Source organism: Chelonoidis abingdonii, chromosome 14 (assembly GCF_003597395.2).
Source record: "Chelonoidis abingdonii isolate Lonesome George chromosome 14, CheloAbing_2.0, whole genome shotgun sequence".
NCBI lineage: Eukaryota > Metazoa > Chordata > Testudines > Testudinidae > Chelonoidis > Chelonoidis abingdonii.
Genome location: NC_133782.1, coordinates 8740737 through 8765545, shown reverse-complemented (window position 1 = coordinate 8765545; position 24809 = coordinate 8740737). Strand labels below are relative to the sequence as shown.

General features: G+C 43.4%; 1 protein-coding gene across 1 annotated transcript in view; it reads right to left on the bottom strand.

Moving 5' to 3' along the window:
• The window catches only part of TAF4 (TATA-box binding protein associated factor 4), a 68725-nt gene extending 50657 nt beyond the window's left edge, over positions 1-18068 (bottom strand). Inside the window, exons 1-2 of the mRNA XM_032802278.2 lie at positions 15509-18068; positions 12463-13533 (exon numbers count right to left, since the gene is read on the bottom strand). Coding sequence (XP_032658169.1) covers positions 12463-13533; positions 15509-15821 — 1384 coding nt within the window. The 5' untranslated portion in view covers positions 15822-18068. The remainder of the gene's footprint in view (positions 1-12462; positions 13534-15508) is intronic.
• Positions 18069-24809: the final 6741 nt, after the last annotated feature.

Below are 24809 nucleotides of genomic sequence, written 5' to 3'. Positions count from 1 at the left end.
GGGTCAAAAGGTTTTTAAAGTGTCAGTGGATGAGCGGGCTCAGGTATGCCACCCATGGAACGAATAAGGAGTCCAAATCAGTATCGGTGTAGTGGATAAGTACATCGGTGGGGTGCGTCTCTTAGTCCGTCAAGGAAGGAAGTGGGTTATTTCCCTAGTCAGCGGTCTCAGTTACTCAACAAAACACCCCAACTACAGTCAGTTTTGAAACTATGTTAACACCTCTCTAGAAAGCTATGTTACCTGGAAAGGTGTTAACATGCTTTCAAGTCGTCTTTCAAAATACCACACACCTTTCTGTCAAGCTATAAACAAACTGATGCATGTTTGGTTTTATTCTGAAATTCACAGAGCAGGTTTTTCTGTAACAAGTTTATGCTTAACATGCCCTAGTTATATATCAGCAAAGTCCAAGAAGGCAAGAGCTTAGAAGGCAAACCACTATCAAGAGGTAAACCAATTTTCACTTCAATAATTTTGACCTCAATAAACAAAGTGGATTAAATTTATCCCTGGTGTAACTCCACTAACTTCAAAAGGGTTACATGAGGGAATATGACCCAGTGGTATATGAATCTAATTTCTTCTGAGGAAGGGTGAATTTAATTCACAAGTGGGTCACCAATTCTTTTAATATGTTAAATTGTACCTGTGGTTTTGCAAACCAGCTAGTTTTCATTCCGTGCTAAAGCCTTGTCTACATTAGAGAATTTTAGGAAAAATTTCCACCAGTGTTACTTGTTCTGCTGCAGTGGCAGAAGCCATAATGTAGACAAGATCCTCTGACTTGTAGCACTTTTACCATCGTGCCATATAAATATATAGCCGAACCAGTGGCGGCATCACTGTTCCCCCCACCTCTAGTTCCCTAGGCAGGCACAGAATTTCATATTTTAGCAATTTACAGCACTATACTACTCCTGGAAGTTCAGATACAGGACAGACCAATAAGACCTCTGTTAATTAGATGTAAAATTAAACTGTTACAGGGACATGATACATAAATGTCTTTATCATAATAGCAACATTATTCAGTACCATCTCTCTTTAAAATAGAATTAATTTTAATAAAGCAAAAAAAAAAACTCACTAAAAAAGTAAAATCTTCTCTCCACATCTGTAAATATGATTCTTATTCTAACAACTCATCAATTAAGAAACCATAAAAAAAAATTTTTAACCTAGATTTAACAAGGAAACAATGTGAGGTAATGAATAAAAAGACTTGTTTTTTTCTCTTTTTTTAAAAGGGACCACGGAAAAGAGAAGTAGCAGCATACGAGGAAGAAAGGAACAAGACAATATATTTGTGAATGACACATACTGCATGGATAGCAGCCCTTTTTGGTTTCCTGTTGTAGGAGCTTTGAATGTGTCAGTGTATATCTTTATTAGAAAGTAACCACCACCACACCAAATTTGAGCTCCTTGTACTTCTACAATGTGCTGCACAACTTCTCTCTTTTCTCTGGGGCTTTATTTCTATCACTTCATTCTTTTTTCCAAAACAGTCTACTAATCACCCTCTTTAGATTTTCCTCTCCCCTGTCATTCCAATTTGTTCTATGCTGCTCCTTATGGTTGGAACCCACTCCCTGACCAGGTCCACCATGCCCCATCCTCGTTTCTTTCAAGTTCTTTCAAGAGGTTTACCAGTTCTAGCTTTTCTTCATGGAAATAGATACACTTGATTATTAATAGTTACTTTCCAAAAGTTAAACATTGTTGGTCAGTCATCTGCTTTTTGTCTGTGGCCCATCACCTAGCCTCTCTTTCTACATTGACATTTACATGGTATGCCCTATGGCTGAGATTCCCAAACATTTTACTAAGGCGACCCACCAACTGCATTCTCTCTTTTTGCAACCCACCATTACATATGTGCACCTTTCATCCCAGGAACCAAAACCCTAACCCCAGCCCAGTGTAAAGGAAAGACCCCCAGGGAGGGGTGGACCCACCCTGCACTCAACTTGCAGCAATGGCTCCTGCCTGCTCCTGGTGTGATGACTGGGCATGAGGTCACAGCACCACTCAGGCTTGGCCCAGCCACCCATGTGTGTGATGGAGGGGCAGCCAGGACAAATCTACTTGGTTCTGCAACTCTGTGCCACAGGTCTCAACACCCAGAGTGCCTCATAGCACTGGAGGTGCTGCTGCGGGGTAAGCTTGCTCTCCAACCTCCCCACCCCCAATTACCTTTCTGAGCCTCACCTCTGTACTGAGTGAGGAGAAGTGGATGTTCGTCTAGAGGCTAGTGATAGGCTAATCCAGCCCTTCATATGGCAACCCACCTAGAACCTTCCTACGACCCACTGGTAGGTCAGGTCGCACCATTTAGGAAACATTCCCCTATGACACAAGGATATTATTTTAGCTGTCTGTACAGTACCTCACATACTTTTAATTCTCTGTGATAAACTGATGCTATGAGTTTAATAATTCAGCAACTCACAAGGGCATATATTAGGATAGTAATGTTTAAAAGTTATATAGATTGCTCTTACTAGAAGAATGAAGTACTATATATGGATCCATACAAACTCTTCCACACAAAGCATGACAGTGTTTTAAAATGATACAAATGTGTTACATAATACAAACCAAGCTCTCTCTTGAATTTGTATTAGGTACAATGTATCACTGAAAAATGTTTCTCAGCAATACTTTGTCAAGGAGCAATGCTGTAAAGTTAAAAGGGAGATTCCCAGGTAGATGAGGTTCAAAATTTACATTTTTGGTTCTTTATTTGAAAAAAATTACCCAATATCACTGATGAAAATAAATCCAAGCAAATAATCAAAGGTGGAAAATTGTAGTTCAGAACTACATAAAGACCCAAACCAGGATCCAACCCTCATTGTGCTAGGGGCTGCACAAAGAGTAAAGATGGTCTCTGCCCAGAAGAACTTTATTTGAACACCTCCCTACAGTGTTAACCTATTGCAGCACTGTGTTAGTGCCAGCTTACCAGAAAGTGAAAGACCAGAAACAAAAAGTGACACTGACTTTTTTGCCCAAGATGATCAAAATGAAATAAATTAATAATGAAAAGGAAAGTCACCCTTTACATTTGAATGTTGTTAATCTAGTAGTCATCTAACACTGATAAGGAGGCTGATCTTTTAAAATTATGATTTTAACCTGACAGCATTACATAGGCAGGAACAGTCTTTTACTCTATATTTGTACACTACCTTCAGAGGGGATATGGGAGACTGCAGGGATCATTCTGTGCAAACCTCATTGCAGGATTGGGACCGATAGGTTTCAATCCCATCTGAGTTCAAATCAATTAGTATTTTCTAGTTTAAAAAACTTTTAGCATATCGAGCTAGTCAAAGTAAGGGTTTGTATACATGAGAAAATTTTACTAGTTTAGCTCAGTGTGTCATTTTAAACATATTTAGTTAAACCAGTATAAAAGACTGAACAGTTATTTTAATTTAAATCAAACTTATTTAAGTATAGTTTAAGCTTTAACCAAAATAAGCATGTCCCCACATAGCATTTTGCACTGATTTTGCTAAAGCCTCGTTTGCACAGTTTTCATACTGGTATAACCAAACTATTTAAGTGTGTGATTTTTAAAAAATAAAAATAAAAAACAAAACTAATTATACTGGTACAATCCCTACTGTGGATGTAGTTATACCATAAAAAGTACCTTACAAATAGTACAGCTTAGTCCTGTCCCGTTCCCTTACAGGAATTAAGTTTACACTGCCCCACACTAGGGAGGCTGTACTATTTTAACTCTACTGGTTCAAAGCACAACTTCTGGGATTTAGACAAGATCTAAGTCAGTTTAAAAAATAATTTAAATTAAACTAGTGTACGTATCATGTAGAGCATTATTTTTACTCAAGAAGCTCAATAACAGGGGTCAGATACAGTGTTCCCTCTAATGGTTTACATCCACGTGTGAAATGAATTTTGTTATGTGCACCAATATGGAGGTGATTTGTCACACATCACCTCCATGTTGGTGCATATAACAAAATTCATGAGGTCGTGGTGGTGGGGCCCAGGGGTTTGGAACGTGGAAGGGGGCTCAAGGCTGGGGCAGAGGGTTGGAGTGCAGAGGAGGTGAGGGCCTGAGGATGAAGAGTTTGGGAGGAGATTCAGGGCTGAGGAAGAGGGTTGGGGTGTGGAGAGATGAGGGCTCTGCCTGAGGCAGAGGGTTGGGGTGTGGGAGGTGGAGGCTCTGGGGTGGGACCAGGGATGAAGGGTTTGGAGTGCAGGCTGCCCTGCTGCTGCAGTGGGGAGAGATGACTCCCCCCAGTCCCCTCTAACCACAGCAACTCGGGGCTGGGGTAGAGGCCTCTGAAGAGTTCCTCTCCCCTGGCCACAGCAAGTCCGGGACTGGTCTGTGCTGAGGGAGAGGCGCCTCTCCCTACCACAGCTCTGAGCAGGGCTTAATAGGCAGCTGCGCAGCTTAGAGGGAACTTGGGTGAAATATCAGAATGGATTCCTAGTTTTAATTTAAGACATACATCAGGGAAGGAAAGTATTCAGAAGGAGGAGATTTCAACAGGATCCTCATTTCACTAATGCTCATTGAGGTCCTGATTGCACAACTGACTTGGCACAAGTGTACCCATGTGGCCACAGGTAGACCCCACTGGACATCACAGAGGCTCCACCAGGTGCAGGGGTACACCTAACCATACACAGAATCTTAACAGTTGATAATATCAGGTGTTTTAGCTGACTTAAAGACTGTCAAAAGATATTTTCTTCACTACTAAGGTCACTAGTAAACTTTTTTTTTTTTACACTATATTTCTCAAGTGACCAACTGTTTCTATAATGCTACTGCTTCAGTCACTTTTTCAAGAACAAAATATAAACTAAATTAGCATGACTGACAAGTAACTTTGTAATTGAGGATCTCAAAATCAAACACGGATGTTCAGATATGGGCAAATAGAGATATGCCCAGCCCACCAAGGCTGAGTTTGACCCCAGGTGACTAAAACTGTCAAGAGTGTTTTAAATTAAGCCCTTTCACATTAAAATATTTTTAATAGAAGAACTTCAAGTAGTGTAATAAGGCATTTGGGTCTTTATTTGAAATGAATTCTATATATAGCTCATGCAATTAAAAAACTTTAAATCTTTATTTACAAACATCAAAAGAAGCACTTTTCAATAATTAGAACTGAAAGTGATCAAAATACTCAATAGATCAAAAACAATCTCAAGAGTATTTTGTAATAATTGATTTGTCTTATCACCATGTTGGTTGACCAATGCACATTTTTTCTGATTAATATGAAGTGCTCACATTTACATTTTCCATTGCCAGCTTAGCTAAAATAGAGTATGGCAGATGAGTTGTGAACTCAAGTTGAGAGCGGCATCCAAATTTTTGGTCCCCAGGCCAGAAGAGTTTGAGTGCCTTTCAGATTCATGGAAATAGAAAATGATGGTGACTCACTGAGCACACACACTGTTGGACAGTTCCTGTGCTAGCAGTGGTGTGCAGAATGCCTCAGAAGCAGCAACTAACCCATATTCACACCTCTTGGGCAACTGCCTTGATCACTGGCATCTGCATGGCCTTTAAACTGAAGGGGTAAGTAATCCCCAAAACACCAAACTTCAACTGAAATTAAGCATGTTTTAAAAAGAGAATCCTAGTTTGTTATGAAGACTGGTGTGAATACAAAATTTTGCATAATTGCTCTAACTCTAAAATGGAACTGTATTATATACAGCTCAAGATAACTAAATGCTTCCACAAATTAGTTTTGAAGAATCACAATTATACATCCTATAAAGCCTGGTCACTGAAAGTGTCAATTTGTATTTTACTGGTCAATGTAAAACAATGTATTGCTCTGCCTCATGATATGCTGTTTTAAAAAAAAGTTAAAAGAAAATCACCCTCTCAACCTTAAATTCTTCTGGGGCAAAATTTAAGGTTGTCATAATAAGGTAAGATCTTTCAATTTTTAACAAGTCTAAAACCTTTTTTCCCCTTAGTCTTGAAATATGTGGTAAACCTGATGGATCTACATATAAAAAGACACTTCAAATCAAGCAAAATGTTCTTTTTACTGATATATAATTTGAGCAGTTTCCCCCCCAACTCTTTTAAATGTAGAACAGAGGAAATCCATAATTTTCTCTCTTGATAACAGATATCACCCAGTGATCTGAGCAAAGAACTTCCAAGTTTTAATTTTGGATTTGACATTGACACCCCTAATGGCCATGGGAAAGTCACAACTTTTCACCCTGAGTTTCCCCAGCTTTCAAGTTGAGAAAATACATTCACTTACCAATCACACAGGGGTTATGAGAGGATTAACATTTGTAATATGGTTTGAAAGTGAAAGTACTTCAGTAAACTGCTATTATCCTTGCTTGTTAGATATCTTTTTTTTTTTTAAACCACACAAAATATGGCCATGCTAACAGTTAGCAGCATAACACTGGTAGGCTATAGTATAGTACACAAAAGCTGTAAACCAGTGGGAACATTTGGACTTGCTCACAAGTTGGTGGGAATTAGAATTGGAGATACATTCCAATATTTAGAATTCTTCCTTCAGACACTTTGTGTGTATTTTACATCTGAAAGCCAGCAAGTTTTCATGTGTATTCACATTCACAGAAACTTAAATAGACAATTAAGCATTTCAGAGATGCCTACTTAAAAAAAAAAAAAAAAAAAAAAAAAAAAGAAGAGAATGGACCCAAAAAGCAATGTGCTCAGCTATAATAAGTATCAGAGTTTTACAATGAAAAAACTATTTAGATCATTTTATTCAAAATCTGTTAGCTTCGCCTTTTTTCCTTCCAACCTCTTATGCTTACTAGTCTAGGATACCAATCCTGGAAAAACATTAGTAGATACATCTCTATACTGAAGTCAGTGGGACCATACATCCGAGTACGATCACATGTACATAAAACGGTTTACAGGATTGGGACCAAAGTCTCTCTCTGTGCCTTCATGCCAATTTTATGACAATTATTGTGGTGCACCCAGTTGATTTTTGGTGACAAACATTTGGATGTTTAAATATAAAGAGGACTGTTTGCCAAAAAATATATATACTACAGGTGTGCAAGCTGCTTTTAATGGCTCCAGTTCAGGAAAGCATCACTATTCAAGTCAATGAGACTTGAGTATATACTTAAAGTTAGGCATAAAATACTTTTCTAAATGGGACCACAATAAGCAGGGGTTGGAAAAAACACCAAAAACCAAAACCAAGAGAAGTAACAATCTTCCTCCAGCGACAGAGCCAAAACCCATATATTGCTGTAGAATTTAAACCTCCATTTAAAACAAATTAAGTATCCAACCTCTATGGTTGTGAAGAAAACCATCCAAATGTGAGACAAATATAAATGGATAATGTCCTTTTCAGTATACAGATTACATAGATGCCAGTGGAAGCACTGGAGCTAGAGCTCTACTAAGCAGCAGTAGCATGAAATTAACATTGGTCATTTTCACTAGTGGTATTCAGAACCCTACAACAATGAAACTCCTCATATCAGGTCAGTTTCACACTAATATTGCTTGGGAAAGCTACCAGTGGTGGCAGACACTGGAGTTATTCATAGTGCACAAGGACCCAAAAAAACCACCCCAGAAGGTAGGTGATAGAATACAATACACATTTGTGTCCCCATTTCCACATCCAACTACCAGCAGATGCTAGGAAATACTGGGGGAGGAGTAAAGCTATAGAGACCCTCTACCGTTACCATCTGACGGTTGTTCTATGACCTATATAAATATCAATTTGTGGCATCAGTTCAGTGACTAGTGGACAACTGTGATATCCTTGTTGGCAGTCTCAGTCAAAAGAACAGAGGATTAAGTGGGCAAAGAGAATGATCTACTACACTCCCATCACCCAGGGGTGATCCCTGCAGATTGGTGTGTAGAGAAGCTTTAACCGTTACTACATTTTGCTATACTATTCTGTGGACAAGAAGGACCTTTAGTCTTCAGCAATTTTCATAAGTACTAAAACTCAAAGGAAAAAAGTGGGGTTTCTATATTTCACTTTTGCCTAGGCTTGGGCGGGGGAGGGGGGGAGAGAAGGACACGGGAGGGGAAAAAACTCTCCTGATCTACCAGCTCTGTACTGTTTTAATTCAATATATGAATATAGTACTTCCCCGCCCCCACACACTCTGCTGCATACCTCTTAGCAAGCGTCTTAGGCTCGGTCTACACTACAAGCTAGGGTGTGATCCCCAGCTCACAGACATACTCATGCTAGCTCAATGAGAGTGAGCTCAAGTATAAACAGTAGTGTAGCCATGGTAGCATGGGCAGCAGGAGCATGGCTTAGCTGTGCTACGTACAAACCTGTCTGAACCCTCTGAATACATACTCAGCATGGCTCAGCTGGGCCATTGCTGCTACTGCCCATAATACCACAGCTATACTTTCTTTTATTACACCGGTGCTAGCTGTCACTGAGCTACTGCGAGTACGTACCTGTGAGCTGGGAACCACATCCCTAGCTCATAGTGTCGACTATAATGCCATAAGAAGATAGCAGAACAGAGTAACAGTATAATATACCTGTGATCAGAGAAACCTGTTTCATTTTTTGTTAAATTCCCAGGGTTGACAATACAGTTACGGTAAGAAGATTGTAGATTTCAGTTGTGGCCAGTTTTGAGAACCTGTTATATACTAGTGCAAGTGAAAATACTGCTTTGCTAATACTAAAACTAACTTTTTCGGGGGAAAAATAAAATTTATAGAAGTGTGAAAATCATCAAAAAACATTTGCAGCACCTGCCAATTATGATCTCATATATGCTGCATAGTTCTGTTCTACTTGCAGACTTCTGTTCCATCTATGAGCAACTAAGATACTTTTCTGTGTATCTGAAACAACTGCCATGATGTTTTAATATCAATTGTCCCAGCTATTACCACGAGTGCATACAAGATCTCACACTATTTACTTCAGAAAAACGCAAGTAGTTAAAAACAGAAGATGACTTATTTTGATTCATAGTGCATTTTATGAAATTATCTTTAAACAAACTCGTTGCATACTTGACAGAATCATCCTTTCTAAAGTCAATTCAAGAGTATTTTCCGCATCTCTGCTAAAGCCAAAAAGATGGGTTTTTTAGGCAATTTTTGGAATTGTATAGCAGGGCTGCAAATGCTCAGGCTACAAGTTACAAATCTGGGCTGCTGGAGAAGAGAAAGTGTAGATATACCGCTTTTCATATCCATAAACACATTGTGTATATATATTATACACACACTTCTCCCACCCTCTTAAGACCTTGGTAAAACAAAAATGAACCCATTATTAACCAAAACTAATGTTGATAACCCTGTTTCCGTGGGGAGGGGAAAAACAATAAATAATGTGGCAGAACCCAACAGCACCACAACAATTAATCTCCCTGCTTTCACACATTTCTAATTTGGCTATTTTAATTTCCATCTAGCTAAAAACTGATATACCATACAGGTGACACTCTAGCAGCAATATATTTTAAGAAGTGTAAATCAACTAAACTGTTTGTAAAGGTAAAGGCAGACTACCTCAAAAACACTTTTTAAAATAATCTTTTAGTAAAGCCCCAGATTAATAAAATATTGACATTTTTATATTCAGTGTCATTTATGTGGAACAGTAATTGGACTTTTGGGGGTGGGGACTGAAAATTAAACAATTAGTTTATTTTTGTTTGGAAAATAAATACAGAATATGCACTACTCCAGTGGTTCTCAACTGGGGTACATGTCCCCCAGAGGTCTTCCGGGGGTACATCAACTCATCTGATTTTTGCCCAGTTTTACAACAGCCTACATAAAAAGCACTAGCGAAGTCAGTAAAAACAAAAATTTCATACGACTTGTTTATATTGCCGTATATAGCATACACTGAAATGTAAGTATAATATTTATATTCTGATTTTATAATTACACAGTAAAAATAAGTAACAATTTTTCAGTAACAATGTGCTGTGACACACTTGTATTTTTTGTCTGATTCTGTAAGCAAATAGTTTTTAAGTGAGGTGAAACTAGGGGGTATGGTATGCAAGATAAATCAGACTCCTAAAAAGGGTACAGTAATCTGGAAAGGTTGAGAGCCACTGTGCTACACAACAGGCAAATTTTTCAAAAGTGGATGCTAAATTGTTGTTACTCTATGCACACTACTATTTGCACATGCAGCTTTTGTTCTCTAGTTATATCATGCATAAACTCCTCAAATTTGCATGAGCAAACTGTATTAGCATACAGCTCTCCAATTTTTACGTGCAAATGTTGCTTGCAGAGACTAATTTGAAGTTTTGTACGTGCAAAAACTTGGATATACAAACTTTGCTGGAGCAACTTGACAGATGGGTAAAACTTCCTTTGAAAATTTGGTCACTGTGCTGTACTTCAAAATTCAGTTAATTCATTATGTTTTTGTATTAGTATATTCTCCCCTCATACATATATGTAAACTCCATTAAAGTTAATGGCACTTAAGTGGATACTGAGGAAGAGGGGGAGAACCCTAAACATCTAGGGTTAGATTTTCTGAAGTATTCAGCACCCATAACTGGGACCAGATTTTCAAAACAGCTCAGCATCCAGCAGCTTCCAGTGTGCTCAATAGAAGCTGCTGACCAAAAAATATAGTTCTTTTGAGATTCTGGATTTTTGTCAAATTTAAAATTTAAAGGACTTAATCATAAAAATTAAAGTCTAGATCCTGCAAAGTCCTACTTTGATTTCACTGGGACCATGCACAGGAGTAACTTATGCATGCTCAACCATAAAGATTGGGCCCTTGTTGGTAAATGGGGCACATTTTAGTATGTTGATAAAAATGTTAGTGGTTTAAAAACCACTTTATTAGAACTTGCTGATCATGTCCAGTAGATGTTTTCCATAATTAGTTATACTATGTAGCACTGCAATATTGCCGCTATGGAGCTATATACCTAAATGTTACTAACATCAACTGTAAACCATAAGGGCAATTTTGTTAATATCGCAGAAAGGGATAACATCTTCAAATCCTGAAAAGTATGATGCATTTTTAGTTTAGGTTTTTATTATTATGAAAATAGGCTCCAACTTAAAAACAGGGATTCCAAAGGTTTAAGACTTTTTGATAAATTTAAAAACAGTTTTGAAACTTCAGCATATGAAATATTCTTGCCAGGCAATATCTTTCTACGCAAGAAAAATGTAGATTTTTAATATCCCAATTGTGATTTAAGTATACAGAATGTATGACTGACTTAACTGAACCATGCAGTGCCACATACTATAAATGGAGTACACCGTTACCTCAATATAATGCCACCCAATATAACACGAATTTGGGTATAACGTGGTAAAGCAGTGCTCCCGGGGGGCGAGGCTGTGCACTCCGGTGGATCAAAGCAAGTTCAATATAACACAGTTTCACCTATAACGCAGTAAGATTTTTTGGCTCCCAAGGACAGCATTATATCAAGGTAGAGGTGTATTATACAGAAACATAGTGTACAGTAAGATATGGTTGCTGGTATCTTAATAATAAGTGCATCAATCTAAGGTTGGGTAGTAGTTTCAACAGAGATCATTTTTACTGCTCTAAGACCTATTGAAATGAATTGCATATGCACCCCATTGATTTCATTAGGTAGTAATAATAAAATTTAATTGGCTGTTCTTGTATAGTAACATTACCTAGCAAAACCACAAAAAAAAACCAACCAAGGATATTTGACAGAGCATAGACCAGTTCTCAGAACAGAGGGGTTTTTTTTATTCTGCCTTTAACTCACTCCCTACTGGTCTCAGGATTGGTTCCCTGACTAAGCACGATGTTCGTTACTACAGGCGCTGCAACCCTACACACAACAGGGTAAGGTAAGGACAGAGTAAGATCGCCTTTGTATTGAAGGTCCAGTGATAAATGATCATCATCATGAGCTCCAAATTTGAGAGCATAACTCAGATTTCTAATATTATTTTAATATATTTATGGTAAAAGAAGGTAGCTTCTCTCCTTATGCTGTACCTGCTGCTGCACTACCAAGCAATGCTCCTTGTATGGTAAAGGGGGGCATACAGGGACAGGGAAAAGAGGAGCATGCTAGGTTAGATGAATTACTGACAAAACTGCTTTAAAGTCAAAATGCATTATGTGAAAATGAAACAGCAAGGTGCATTAAAATAGCATTTTAATCACATTTGTGTTGGCTTGCAGCTTTGTTCACACTTGCATTTTAGTAAAAAGGAAAATCTAAACAATAGTAAGACTTTAAAATAATTGTGTCAACATGCCTTTGTCATCCGAAACACCATAAAAATCATGCCATATCCCATGCCACTGTCCAAAAGCAAGTGATATCTGAGAGTAAAAGCTTCCCCTTGATTTACAACTAGATCTAGATATATTCATCTTCCTCTCAACAACATATACAGCCACTAAATAAAAATCTCTAGTCTTTACTTACCTGGTGGTAACTGAAAGTTCTGAATATTAGTTGGATTCTGAGGTGCCTGAGGCAGACGAGGTGCTAAAACTGTGGGAGTCAAAGTTGCTCTGATACCACTTGTAGTTGCTGTTGGAGTCCTTGGCAGACTTTGTGCCACTGTACTGGCAGTGCCCTTAGCCATTCCTGTAGGGGTACCAGGAGCTGCAGGAGATATCCCACCGGGATTGGGGGCCACATTGGAGAGCCCAGCTTGCATAGTTTGCCCAATTATCATGTTACCCCCTGTAGTACTGGGCTGGCCACTTGCAACTAGTGTCTGCTGCTGGGATATTGATTTGAGAACCTGTGTGATGGGTGGTATCTGCACACTGGAACCAGGCTGGCTGTTCACAAGTGGTGTTTGGAGGGAAACTCCAGAACCCACAGTGACTGCAGCAACAGCAGGAAAACTCCCCACACCGATGGCTGAATTGATCACAGTATTGCTCCCATTCTGGGTGGCTGCAGCAGCAGCAGCAACTGTGGGTCCTGCTGTGTGAATTGGTGGCCTCACCAGTGCTACAGTAGGCCCCCCACCTACAATGCTTGGTGACGGTTGCGAAGAGATTACTGTGGGTGATGAGGATGAGGCGGAGGACACAGCAGTGCTGAGGAAAGAAGTCTGGATGACAGTGTTAGAAGCTGATGGCAAAACAGCATTAACTGTATTTCCTTTCCCCACAGATCCAGGTCCATTGTTAACTAGAGGGGCAACAGCAGGTGCAGCAGCAGGATTAGCAGTCGCAGGAGTCCCAGAGAAAGCAGCACTTCCCGAATGGTGAGAGTTCATCACCACATTACTCCCATTCAAAGTTTGCACCGTTGTGGTCCCAATTTTGCCATTCCTGGTGGATAAGGCAGTTGCCATGGTACTGATAACCACTGATTTGCCCTGACTGAGGGTCCCTGGAGCAGAAGCAGCTTCAGATCCTCCTCCTGCTGCTGCTGCGGTGGTGGTGGTGCTGGTGCTGGTTGTAGTGACTCCATCCAGAGCTGAACTCTGGGACCTGGTGTTATGATTAATAACGCCCCCTTGCACTCCTCCAGCTCCTGAAACATCAACAACAACAAGGTTCAAAGGAGAGAACGTGCAGGAGGAGAAAAATGTAGAGGGAGTGTGTTCCTCCACCCTCCCAAGCCTGCTTCACCCCTCATGCTGCATGCATTGACACAAGAAAAAAGGAGGTGAAAATACAAGTCCTCTTCCTCTGTGTAAAGAGGTTACCCTGAGGCCCATTTATTCCCCATACGGACACCTGGCAGCAGTGATATTAATTATTGCACTGCCATGAACAAGAGAAAAAAGGGAAGACAGACACACAAGATAGGATCTGGACAATAAAGGGGGTTGAGGGTGCTTCTTTTCCCTACACTTTCTTCTCTCCGCCATTCCAGGCCTGACATTATGTTTAACAACATCCTTTGCACTCCAGGTTCCCGCAACTAGAGGGAAAAGAAAAAAAAAAGAGTAGGAAAGAAATCAACAAAGAATTCTCCCTGTGCTCTCTATACCTTGCACTCTCTACCCCCAATCCTGTCATCTCCTATAGTAGAACCCAGTAGTATCATGGAGTTCAACTAGTACAACAGTGTAAAAAGTAGGGGGTGAGAGCTGTCAATCTGACAGAAAAAGTTTCCATAAGAGGACTTTGTCCATACCAGGGCCTGCTGTTGTGATTCTGCTCCTCAGGCTCCCACAACCATAAAGAAAAATATGAGGAGAAAACAGACTTGGACACTGAGGACACTACAATGTGGCCTCCTGCCCTGAGACCTCCTCACCCTGATTTAATGAGGCCTGGTATCATGATTAACACCAGCCGTGGCAGTCCAGGTCCTGAATTAAGGAGAGAGAAATGAGAAGGGAGCTGTCACAGATAACCCTTATAATGTGTGTCTCAGTAGCTAAGAGGACCCTCCTGTAAGATCCTCATTACAGCCCTGCCATTATTAATGTCAACATCCTCTTACATTTCAGCAACAAGAAGCAGAGAAAAGTGTGTGTGGGGAGGAAGGGACGGGGGGCAGAATCACAGATAAATAATGGGCAGATAAGGATATTTTTCCCTTCCCTAAAAACAAACCTCCCACCTATTCTCAAAGTGAGACCTAATATTACGATTAAGATCATTCCCTTATAACCCAGTTCCTCCATCAAGGGGGCAAACGTTCACAGACAGATATAGAGAAGACATTCTAAAGAGGAGGATAGGGGTTGTGCCCTGAATCCCTCCCCCCCGCCCCCAAATACCAGGACCTTGTGTTGCCACAACACCCTCTTGAAGGAGAAAGAGGAATGAAAGGTGTTGAGTACCCCCTCTAAGCTCCTGCTACAAGAGGGGCAAGGGGGAATATCCAGAAGGGAGGCATTTTTAGGGTCTTCTTTCCCTTGAAATCCCTCCTCACTTCCTCCTCTACAGGAAACAGGTGTCATGATTAATAACACCCCTTTGCACTTCAGCAACAGAGAAGGGGGAGAGGAAGAAGCACTCAGACAGAGATTGGAAGGCACTATTAAGTGGGAATCCCCCCCAATAAACCCCACCATCCAATGTACACTAGCAACAGGGAAGGCAGAGGAACATTCAAACAAACTGGGGGAAAGCTATTATCAAAGGGATAGTTCCCCCCCACTGGTTCCCCTCCTTGACCCCTATGATTAATAGCAGCCTTTTACACTCCAGCAACAAGGTAAGAAAAAAGAGACTGATAACCCATTAGTGTCTGTTTATGGCTCTATCATGGGGAGCAGTACCCCCATATGACAAGAAACACCTCATCTACACCCCTGGAGCAAGGAGGGAGAGGAGGAGCACAGTCAGACATATACTAAAGGGCCTGGTGGGGGGGGCTCTCCCCAATATGATTTATACCACCCCTTACACTCCAGTTCTTGTCACAACAACAAGGAGGAGGAGAGAAGGAAAAGGGGGGAAAGCAGTAAGGGAGGGAGCCAGCCAGAGCTTGAGAGTGGGGGGAGGGGAGGCCCCTTTCCCAGAGAGCCCCCCACCCCTGCCCAGGTTACCTGCTTTTGTGATCTCTGGGGCACTGAGTCCCATCTTGCTGCTGCTGTTCTCTGTTTGGACATTAGCATTGCCTCCTACTACTACTCCTCCAGGGCTAGGGCTAGGGCTGCTGCTGCTGCTACTGCTGCTCACAACATGGTTCCCCAGCAGCCCCCCAGCGGCCCTGAGGGGCTCCTGCGCCTTGTGGTGCTGGTGGTGATGACCGGAGGCCGCCAGCTGAGACTCCAGGGAGCCCACCAGGTCGCTCACCACCTTCTCATCCACCTCCGTGTTCAGGAAAACCTCATCCAGCAGATCCGAGCCCGCCGCCATCTTTTTTTTGGAGGGTTCCTGTGAGCTGCTCCCTCCTCCCCTTTCACTCCTCCGTCCCACCCCCCCCCACGCTACCCTCTCACTGCGCAAGCGCGCAGGGCTCGACTCACATCAGCGGCCGGAGAGGGATTCCGCTCGCTGATGATTGGCCGCCAGCCGCCTATAAAAGCCTGGGCAAATGGCTGCGAAGGCTTAGATGAGAGTCGGGCTGCGACGGCCCGGACGCGAGGCTGCAGGAGCAGCGGGGACAGAAGGTGGGGGGTGGCTGGACAGGGAGGGTGGCGAGGCTAGTTCGAGCTGCGGGGGGGGGGACGGGGGCCGCACGCGGGGAGGGGACGGAGGGTAGAGACGGCAGCTCTTTGTCCGCCTGAGCCCAAGATGGCTGCATGTTTCCCTGCTGCTCCCTGCGTCTGGCCCTTGTCGCTGGAGCGAGTCTGAAGGGCGCCCCACACCTGTGCCAGCTGCGTGTAACTGATCCACCGGGAGGGCGGGAGAGGAGACTCGGCCTCGGGCCCCACGCCCGGCCTCGGCAGGGGGCAGCGAGCAGCAGCCGTTGGGGGGCCAGGGGCAAAGAGCCCCCGCAGAGGCAGCGTCGCCCAGGCGGGCTCTGGGGGGCAGGGCGGGTAGCTGCGACCCTGCGCCCCTCTCCTCGGGGATGGGGCCGGCTCTTTCCCAGCGCCTGTGCCGCCTGCTTCCCCTCTCTGCGGAGCGGCCCTGGGGAGAAGGCGAGCCTGGCTGCAGGCGCGGGGCTGTGCTGCGGCTTCCCACCTGGGCTCCACAGCAAAGCAACAACCCCTGGCCTTTTCCCCTCGGTCAGTAAGTGTCGCTGCTCCGCGGGGATTTCAAACGCCTCTCGGGGCTACTGGAGCGCTCTGCTCCCGGCCCCAGCTAACTGCCCCGCTGGCTGGGCCAGCTGCGCTCCCGGCTACTGGAGCTGGGAGTGGGACGGAGCGAAGAAGGACGCGTTAGGAAGGTGAGGGCGCCACTAATCTATGTGCAAGGCGAGGTGCTGTCGCGCTTCCCTGAAAGTGAATTTAGGAAACTGACTCAGCAGACTGGGGGCCTCGGGGTGGGCAGTCCCTTCAACCAGACAGGCTAGACTAAATGAGCGCTGCGAATGCGTATACAAGGGGGAAGGGATTGGGGTACTTGGATTTAAAGCCTGGAAAAAGAAACTGGGAAGTGGCTGTGCTGAAAGCTCAACAGCAAAGTGGGGGCGGGCTTAGTCAAACGTCTCAACTGTTAAACATCTTATCCACAACTTCAGCCTTTCAGAGGAAACTAAAGCTTTGAATCCAGAGCAGCTACAGTTTAACAAAGAATGCACCATTGTGACAAACAGTAAATGCTGTTCCAAATTACAGCCAGAGAAATGCATTGAACTTAAGTTCTATTTTGAACAGTACTACGGAGGATAGTACCCATTTAGTTTATAAACCCTTCCCACAAGTGGTTGGAGGGGACGGTAGTCTTTAGCAATACTGAATCGTAGTAGCTATGCTTCTTAGTGATCCCTTATCTTACAAAGATACTAGAAGTTGCATTTGAACATTGTGTATCATCATAAGCAAGGAACCTCAGCTAAGGTAAAAATGCAGCCTGTCCTTTAACTGTGATAAGTTATTTAGTTAACACTACCTTCACTGTCCAGAGTAACAAATATTAATTGCAAGATAAGATTCCTGCTATAGCGTCCAGTCACTTTTATGCTACTGCTCATTAAAAGATAGATGGTAGGCAAGTTAAGGTAGTAACAACTTGTTTAAATATTACAGATCAATGTTTGCCTTACCTCTGTTTTGTTGTTCACTTGAGTGGGTAGATCTTAATGTTGAAATTTGTTGCAGTAGGATAGGACTCAGATCCTGTGTAGTTCATTATTGTTTAACAGTGCATGGATCTTCATGTCCTAATGAGTCAAGATAGGCTGCAAAGATGGAGACATGTCAGAGTCACACTCAAATTTTCTCCAAGGCTTCTCTACTTCAAATAGGATAGAGACAGTATTGAATACATAAATTCCTCAATGTTAGGATATCATTACTTTCTGCATTATACATTTCCTGTGATCCATGTAGCCAGCACTTCTGTTGCATGAATTGAGTCACCTGAGCAATGTTTAGCTGTTAGGAGGCAAGAAGGAAAAAACAGAAAACCCCTGTGTATCTTAGTCACAAATGCCCCTCTCTAAAATCAGCTGGCCAGTCTATAAAATGGTAAAGTCAGCTATCCAAATTCATGTGAAGAGAAGACAGACAGACAATTAACTGTCTTACTCCCAAGTAAGGATGTTTGCAGCTAATATTTGCCTTAAGAGGTACTGGATCTCTTAGGAATACACAGCTTATGATTGTAAAGTCTTGCTGCTTCTGCTTCCAAAATTACTGACCAGTTTTTCCTCTGTTAATAGTTGGAGATATTCATATTGCAGAAGTTTCTATGCTGTCATTCTTATTCTTCCCTCCCAAACAGCCCTTAGAATTCTAATCTCTTCACAGAGAATTTTAAAAAGTATTAAGTGATTTTCTCACTCCTTCAGACATTTGAATGTATTAAGCTGTGTCTAAATTGCCCTAGCCGAACAAGTCAGTTAACTAGTCTTTAAAATGAATAATGTATCTTTCTATCCTTATTTTCAATGATTTGATATAAACTTGCCATCCACCATTTCAACACCAGCCTGAAAGGAGGAGCAAAGAAAGGACCTGTTGTTTCTTCATACATCTTCCAAGCTTTATTTCTAATCGATATTGGTTGAACAGAACAGCTGTAGTATTCTAAAGGTAAGTGTCATCTTAGGGCTTGTTGCTCAATTCCAGCAATAAAACATAATAGCCATACTGGGTCAGACCAAAGGTCCATCTAGCCCAGTATCTTGTCTTCCAGCAATGGCCCATGCTAGGTGCCCTAGAGGAAATAAACAGAACAGGTAATTGAGTGATCCATCCCCATCACCAGCTTCTAGCAAACAGATCTCTGTCATCCATGAACTTATCTAGTTTTTTTGAACCCTATTAGCGTCTTGGCCTTCACAACATCCTCTGGCAAGGAGTTCCACAGGTTGACACTGCATTATGTGAAAAAAACTCGTTTTAAATCTACTGCCTAATTTCATTTGGTGACACCTAGTTCTTGTGTTATGAGTAAATAACACTTCCTTATTTACTTTCTCCACACCAGTCATGATTTCATAATCCTCTATCAGATCCTCACCCTTTCCAAGCTGAGAAGTCCCAGTTTTATTCATCTCTTCTCACATGGCAGCCGTTCCAGACCCTAATAATATCTGTTGCCTTTTTCTGAACCTTTTCCAATTCCAATATATCCTTTTTTAGATGGGGCAACCAGATGTGCACACAGCATGGATTTATATAGAGGCAATATGATATTTTCTGTCTTATCTATCCCTTTCTTAATGATTCCCAACATTCTGTTTGCTGTTTTGACCGCCACTGGACATGGAGTGGATGTTTTCAAGAGAACGATCCACAGTGACTTCAAGATCTTTCTTGAGTGGTAATAGCTAATTTAGACCCCATCATTTTATATGTATAGATGGGATTGTTTTCCAGCATGTATTACTTTGCATTTATCAACAGCAATGCAGTGGCAGGGCTGCTCTCCTTTTAAACGCCTCTTTTACAAGCGAATGGTACCTTCCCATGCTGCTGCCTTAGGTAGGTATACCTCCATCTAGGCATTACCCACATTAAAACGCTTTCCAATTCAGTTAATCAAAAAGGGGTGGGAAATCTAGAGTAGAGGTCCAAGTACAACCCAGAAATCGGATAGTGATTATTAGTTTACAGCAGCTGCCAGAATGGCTCCAAGGACGTAAGAGGATAGATGTAAACTATAGCAGCCCTGATCACATCAGGATGACAAAGGTAGCCAAAAGCCATCTTTTCTTCTCCTTTGCCTACCTGGGCTGAGTAGAGCCTCAGCTTGTAGCCATAATGGAAAAAGGTGAAAGTGAGAAATGGAGGGGAGAATTGGGGTAAGAGGGAAGAGCTTAAGTAGAGGCAGAATTAAAATAGCAATATGGAGGAGCAGACATCATCTGATTTAAGGACACTGCAAGCTAGCAGGATTCTACATTCTTCTACTGCCAGTGCTTTTAGGGCAGTTAGATCCTCTAGCTTATGGTCACATGGGCCCAGATCCACAAAAGGTACGTAGGTGCCTAAGTTCCTGTTTTGACTCCACAAAACTACATGTTGGCACTTAAATTTCCAAAGTAAAAGTTTCCTAGACATCTGTTTGTCTCTGGACATACACACAAGTACCTTCCTCTAGGCATCTGGCTGCCTGTCTCTTCTCTAAACCCCAGGAAGATTCATGACTGCCTAAATTGCAGGCAGGGCCCAATCCAGTAAGCATGCTCAGAGACTGCTTACCAGAGTGGATCCCATTCAGAATCTGACTAGAGGAGGTAGTGCCACTCACCTTAACCTTTAGGTCAGTATTGAGCGCATTGGACCCCCTAGAAGAAAGGGGGGAAATTGAACCTGGTTCTCCAACATACTGTGCAAGTGTTCTAACTAAAAGTTAAAGTGGGACACATACACCAGCTGTTTTATGCAAAGTAAGGCTGACACCTAACTCCTCTCAAGAAACAGTTTAGGAACCTAAGCCACTTTATTCCAGCCAGCAGGTTCCCATTTGTGGATTGCTAGGCAGAGCCAGGTGCCTCCCGTGCAGTCTAGACTTAGGGTACGTCTACACTACGGGACTATTCCGATTTCGCATAAATTAGTTTTGTAAAACAGATTGTATGAAGTCAAGTGCATGCGGCCACACTAAGCACATTAATTCCATGGTGTGCGTCCATGGTCCGAGGCTAGCGTCGATTTCTGGAGCGTTGCACTGTGGGTAGCTATCCCATAGTTCCAGCAGTCTCCCCCGCCCCTTGGAATTCTGGGTTGAGAGCCCAGTGCCTGATGGGGCAAAAATCATTGTCGCGGTGTTCTGGTACAGCCTTACCCTCTCCCGTTCGTGAAAGAGCACCATTTCGCTTGCCTTTTTCCTGGGTGAACTGTGCAAACGCCATACGCACACGGCACACGCAGTACCCTGCTCAGATCAATAACCGCAGTCGTGACTAGTGTAGAACAACCCCTCACGCTGCCCTGTAAGTTCGATGCTGAACCAAGGGACCTGGCAACCACACGGAGAGGCAGCCGCTACGGCAGTGCGACGGACGAAGAGTGATGAGGACACGGCACAGAATTCCATCTCAAACCGCGGGCCCGCGCTTTGCGATCCTGCTGGTAATGGGCAGGTTCTATCCATTGAAGCCGATTTTGGGCCCGGGAAACAAGCAACAGACGTGGTGGGACACATTCCGCGAAGTGGCTCAACATTCGCATGCCATAAAGGAGCACTTCCATGGACTCTTGACTGCGTTACCTGCCACTGAAATGCCATATACCAAGATGAGAGCAGCCCACAGTGGAGAAGCGAGTGGCAGCCATTACTGGAAAACTTTGCAACACTCAGACAGTCTACCTGGTCAGTGTTCAGGAATCAATTTGGTAGTGGGAAAATCTATTGTGGGGCTTTGCCTCTGTGATGCAGTAGCAAAGCAATCATAAGCTGCTAGCGCTACGAAAGGGTGTGAACTCCTGGAAATCTGTGACAGGTCATAAGTGGAATGGCTGTTGCGCAGTGGGATCCCTAACTGTGGTGGGGCCAGATAGATGAACGGGCGCATATCCCTATCATTGGCACCAGGGGCCACCCAGTACATCCTAAACCGCAGGCGGTACTTTCAATGTGCCTGCAAGCACGTGGATCACAAGGGCCGTTTTCACACCAAACACATTCCACGGTGGGATGTTGTTATGTATTATGGTGTCTTATTGATGCCGCGTCGTTGCAGAAGAGTGCTCGTTTAAACTCTACAGCAAAGGAATACATCTCCCAGACCAGAAAATATAACAGTTGGGGATGAATTGAAATGCCTATAGTGATCCTGGAGATCCCACAGCCGCTAGCCCTGATCCATGGGCTCATGAAGCCATACCACAGGCAGGCCTGGACAGTGGTCCCAAGGAGCTGTTCAACTACAGCCCTGAGCGAAGTGCAAGAGAATGGTGTAGAATGTGCTATTTTGGCTGTTTAGAAGACCCGCGGCGCACAGTAACTGACATCGCTCCAGACCTCAGCCAAACCAATCTCCCCTTTGTTTATTGCTGCTTGCTGTGTGCTCCAGAAAACAATCTCGTGAGAGTAAGAGGGTAGACCTTTATGGCGGGTTTGGAAGCTGAAGGCAATCAACCTGGCCGTTATTATGCGCAGCCAGACACAAACGATTAGAAGAGCACACCAGGAAGCGGCCTGTCATCAGAGAAGCCTTTCGAAAATGAGTTTCATCAAGGGCCAGGGTACGGCGTGACTGCTGTGTTTGTTCCCCCTTCAGCGACCCCCCCCGTTATTGGACTCCTTCCGTGTGAGCAATCCCACCCTCCCCCTTCGATTACAGCTTGCTTAAGAAAATAAGTCACTATCGTTTAAAAATCATGTATTCATTATGTAAAAAGTAATTATAAAGAGGCAGAGAACTGACAAGGTATCCGGGTGTGGTTTGGGAGGAGGATAGGAGGGAAGGGAAAAGGCCATTAAACACATTTCAACGTAATGACAGCCTTTTGGTTGGACTGCCCACAGGGGTGGAGCAGGTGCGTGCACAAAGCCTTCCCCCACGCATTCTGTACATGCTGTGGTGAGGAAGATATGGAACATGGTGAGATGGTGAGGGTGGTTACACAGGGCTGCAGCGGCACTCTTTGACCGGCTGCCTCTCTTCCTGAAGACCCACCAGACGTCAGAGGATATCAGTTTGATCACGCAGCAGCTCCAGTGTTGCATCCTGCACGCTGATCTTCCTGTCTACACTCTATCTTCCTGCCGCCACCTGCTCATCTCGCAAGCGTCCTCTCCATCCTCACGTTGGCCCTCCTGTCCTCACGTTCACTGCATCATTTCCTGTACTTTGCTACATGTCCCTCCACTCTTCAAAGGACCTCTTTCATTGGCGGGTTATTTCCACAACACATTCGTCTCGCGTCTTTTTTCCCTCTGCTTATCTGAGATAGCCTTCGGATGGAGTAGGGAGACTGAAAAATGTGCAGCTGCATGAGGGAGGGAAAAAAGGGAGAGAAGTATTTAAAAAGATACATTTACAAAACAATGGTTACACTCTTTCACAGTGAACAACACTATTCACCTTACATAGCACATGTGATTTCACTCAAGTTGCATTTGTGCATCTTAATATTGAGTCCTGCGGCTCTGGTGTTACAGATCTCACAGACGCAGGTCCGGGCATCAGAATTCAGCTTGCATGCGGCCAATGGTAAGCCATTGTCTTTTGGCCTCTCCAGCCTTCATATACACAATGCCCTCTGATGCTTCTTTCCTGTTAACATACAGGCATGCAGAAGCCAACCCCCCCCCCTTCCAATTCTCTAGATATTTTGCTTTACCCCTCCCCCCACTGCATAGCTGGTATCATGGAAATCACTGCTAATCATCCCCTTTTCTCCCCCACCGCGTGGCTGGTAGCTGGGAAGATTCCTGCTAGCCAAACGCAAAAAAGCTCAGCACAATATCCTTCCCCTCCCCTCGCTTGGCTATGTGCAAGGAAGGATTCTTTTAAGCAACAGCCCAGTAGGAAAATGGCCATCTCTTGTCCCCTTAATAAATTCCTGAATCTTCAACTAGAGTTACCTATGAACGATTCACTCTGCTGGGAGGTAACAGAGCTAGATAAAGAAGGATGTTTCTTGAATGCAGCGATCCACCGGGACCATACGCAGCTATGCGTTCATGTCAATGATACCTGATTATCACGCCATGCATGTAGAAGTAAAGTGTCCTACCATTGGTGGATGGAACAAGGCTGCGCCTTGCCCATCAAACCTTGTGCGCAAAGGCTTTTGGCAGTACCTCCAGAGTGCTCTATAAGAGATGTCCCTGAGGATTCCGGCTCCATCCCAAGACATGTTAACTTTTCTAGTAACTTTACTGGGCCGCGATGGCATCCAAGCCCTCGTGGCAAATCAATCATTAAAAAAACGCTTGCTTTTAAACCATGTTTTATATTTACAAAGGTACACTCACCCATCGGCGTCACTCCATGGCTTCACTGGTCGGGCTTGTGCTTGCAGGAGGCTGGGAGGGGTATTCCGTCTGGGTCACAACCAAAGCCTCCTGGCTGAGTTGGGGGCTAATGGAGTGCTGTGTACTTGCTGCAAGGTCGTCCTCCTCCTCCTTCTCTTCCCCTCCGCAGAATCTTCAGCCATGGTTGAGATTATCAGCCCCCACCCTACAGAATCCACGGACAGGGTGGAGGAGTAGTGTGGTGGTGCAGCCCCCTAAAATTGCACGCAGCTCAGTAGGTAGAAGCAGTCTGTTTTGGCCCTGACCCAGGCCTGTCCGTTCTGCTGCTTTGGTTTTCTGGTAGGCTGTCTCTGGAGCTCCTTACTTTCACTCTGCACTGCATCGTGCCCTGATGTGGCCTTTTCCATCAAGCCGTGGAATTTTTCAAATATTTTTTCATTTCGTCTCTTTTGACCGCAATTCTGATAGCACTGAATCCTCTCCCATATAGCGATCAGATCCAGTACCTCCCGTGTGTGTCCATAGCTGGCGCTCTTTTTCGATTCTCAGGGACTGCATTGTTACACTGTGCTGTGAAGCTCTGTGTTGGTCACCTGCTGGATCAGAGCTCACACTACATGCCCAAACGGAAATGAAAATTCAAAAGTTCATGGGGCTTTTTCCTGATGTACCTTGAGCCAGTACAATCCAAGTTCAGATTGCTTCCAGAGCGGTCACAGTGGTGCCACTGTGGATACCGTCTGGAGGCCAATACCGTTGATTTGCGGCCACACTAACCCTAATCCGATATGGTAATACCAATTTTAGCACTACTCCTCTCATTGGGAGGGAGTACAGAAACCATTTAAAGAGATCCTTTATATC